The sequence below is a fragment of the Nicotiana tomentosiformis genome, chromosome 11 (assembly GCF_000390325.3).
Source record: "Nicotiana tomentosiformis chromosome 11, ASM39032v3, whole genome shotgun sequence".
NCBI lineage: Eukaryota > Viridiplantae > Streptophyta > Magnoliopsida > Solanales > Solanaceae > Nicotiana > Nicotiana tomentosiformis.
This window is the reverse complement of record NC_090822.1, coordinates 51930460-51932804: the sequence shown is the minus strand read 5'-3', so window position 1 is coordinate 51932804 and position 2345 is coordinate 51930460. Positions and strand designations below refer to the sequence as shown.

At 43.1% G+C, this 2345-nt stretch overlaps 1 protein-coding gene across 1 annotated transcript; it reads left to right on the top strand.

Moving 5' to 3' along the window:
• Window positions 1-1997: 1997 nt before the first annotated feature.
• On the top strand, window positions 1998-2345 carry LOC138901445 (uncharacterized). The gene has a single exon (XM_070189210.1). It carries the CDS (start codon window positions 1998-2000, stop codon window positions 2343-2345), a length of 348 nt encoding a protein of 115 aa, XP_070045311.1.

Genomic DNA, 2345 nt, shown 5'->3' with positions numbered 1-2345 from the left:
TTAGAACCGTCAAATCCTGAATCTGAGATTGTTTACTAAAAATGTTGATTCAAGTCAAATTTATCCATCCTAGGCCATCATTAAGTAACCAAGTATTCTGATTGCAACCCGGACCCTTCCAAACATAAGTCAACCATCCCTGCAAGTCATAAAACAGTAAAGGCACATACGGGGAGTCTTAATTAGGGGAATGGGGACCTAGAAAGCAAAACGACTGGTCGTGTCGTTACACATGGTAAGGAAGAGAGTAAAAGCACAAAGAATGATGTCGTGCCATTGAATTTATTATTATTACATAGTGAGGAAGAGAGTAAAAGCACGAAGAGTGATGCTGTGCCATTTATCTCATTTATTTATTATTACATGGTGAGGAAGAGCATAAAATCATGAAGGGCGATGTCATGCCATTCATTTCATTTAATTATTGTTACATGGTGAGGATGAGATTAACAGCACGAAGGGTGATGTCATGCCATTTCATTTTATTTATATCATCATTTCATGGTAAGGACGAGAGTAAAAGCACGAAGGGTGATGCCGTGCCATTTTCATGTCATTGGTTTATCTGATTTCATTGGTTGATGATTTACTTGGCTATTTCGTGATTTCTTACTTGTCGCGCCTATTATATTTGCCCCTCTTTTACATGTCCCCTCCCAGTTTGTACGTTATCATTCTCTGTTATTATTGCAGCTTTATATATACTTGTACATGTTTATTTGTGTAGGTGTCGTGTCATAGCCTCGTCGAGGTTAGGCTCGACACTTACGGAGTACATTGGGTCGGTTGTACTCATACTACACTTCTGCACTTCTTGTCCAGGTACTAGTATTGATCCCCGCGGTACGTGAGGTACGTCATCTTTGATCATTTCATACAGAGACTCGAAGTAGATATGCTGGTGTCCACAGACCTTGGAGTCCCCTTCCTTTTCCCACTTTTACTATTCATTTCCTTCGAAACAATTGTATTTATTTCAGACTTTGTTTGTAGACTTCTAGTCGCTCGTGTACTCGTGACTCCGGATTTCTGGGAGTAGATATTGTCACATGACTTATATTAGTACTGTATTAGACTGGGTTTCTATTTCTCATTGTATATCACTATTATGTTTTTAACTGTTAAAATTTGTTATTTAATTATTTCACGTCGGCTTGCCTAGGAAGTTGATGTTATGCACCATCACAACCCTGAAGTTGGGATTCCGAGTCGTGACAAGTTGTTATCAAAGCACTAGATTGCCTAGGTCTCACGAGTCATATGCAAGCTTAGTAGAGTCTAGAGGATCGGTACGGAGACGCCTGTACTTATCTTCTAGAGGCTATGGAGTTTTAGGAAAAATTTCACTTATTTCCTTCTCTATCATGTGATTTAACTATAACATTGATGATTGAACCATTCTATTCTTGTTCTCTCATAGATAGAGAGAACACACACAAAATTTGTATCTGGACAGTAGCCGAATCCCATGTGGCAGCTACCACCAGGAGTATAGGCTGAGGTCGAGGTCGAGCCAGTGACCGAGGCAGAGGCAGAACATAGCATAGACCTCAAGCAGCAACACCCGCAGTGGAGCCTCAGATTTATCATGAGGAGGAGGTCCTAGCTCATACCACACCCGTCGGACCAACTCAAGTCCCTAAGGAATTCATAGCCACTCCAGTGCTTTAGGACGCTCTAGTCTGCTTGGTGGGTCTTATGGAGAGTGTGGCCCAGACCGGTGCATTTGAGGTGGCACCTACCATCTCTCGAGCTAGGGGATTAGCACAGACTCCTGCTACTCACACCTTGGAGCCAGTGACTCCCTTATATCAGACTCCTGCAGCCCAGCCAGTTGGGGTAGTTCAGTTGGTTATTGCGAAACAGGGGGGGATAGGCCGGCTATGTCTTTTAAGGCCTTGTTGAAGCTGGATATGTTTACCAAACTCCTCCCTATTAAATTTAGCGCTGCACCTTAAGAGGACCGACATGATTAGTTGGATCGTTGCCACGAGGTTATGCGCAACTTGGGTATTGTTAAGACCAACGGGGTCAACTTTGCAGTGTTCCAGATGACCGGTTCTGTCAAGAGATGGTGGGGAGATTATGTGCTGACTAGACCAGCTGGTTCACCTTCACTTACCTGGGATCAGTTTTCACAGCTATTTCTAGAGAAGTTCATTCCTTTCACTCTGAGAGAAGAGTATCGCAGACAGTTTGAGCTCCTTCAGCAGGGTGGCATGTTTGTCACCCAGTATGAGACTCGATTTGTGGACCTAGCTCGCCACGCTATTATCTTGCTCCCTACTGAGAGGGAGAAAGTGAGAAGATTCATTGATGGGCTCACTTTTAGTATCAGGCTATAG

Bases quoted from the DNA above. Each gene is read 5' to 3' on its own strand.
- LOC138901445 (XM_070189210.1), top strand. From the start codon at position 1,998: ATGCGCAACTTGGGTATTGTTAAGACCAACGGGGTCAACTTTGCAGTG.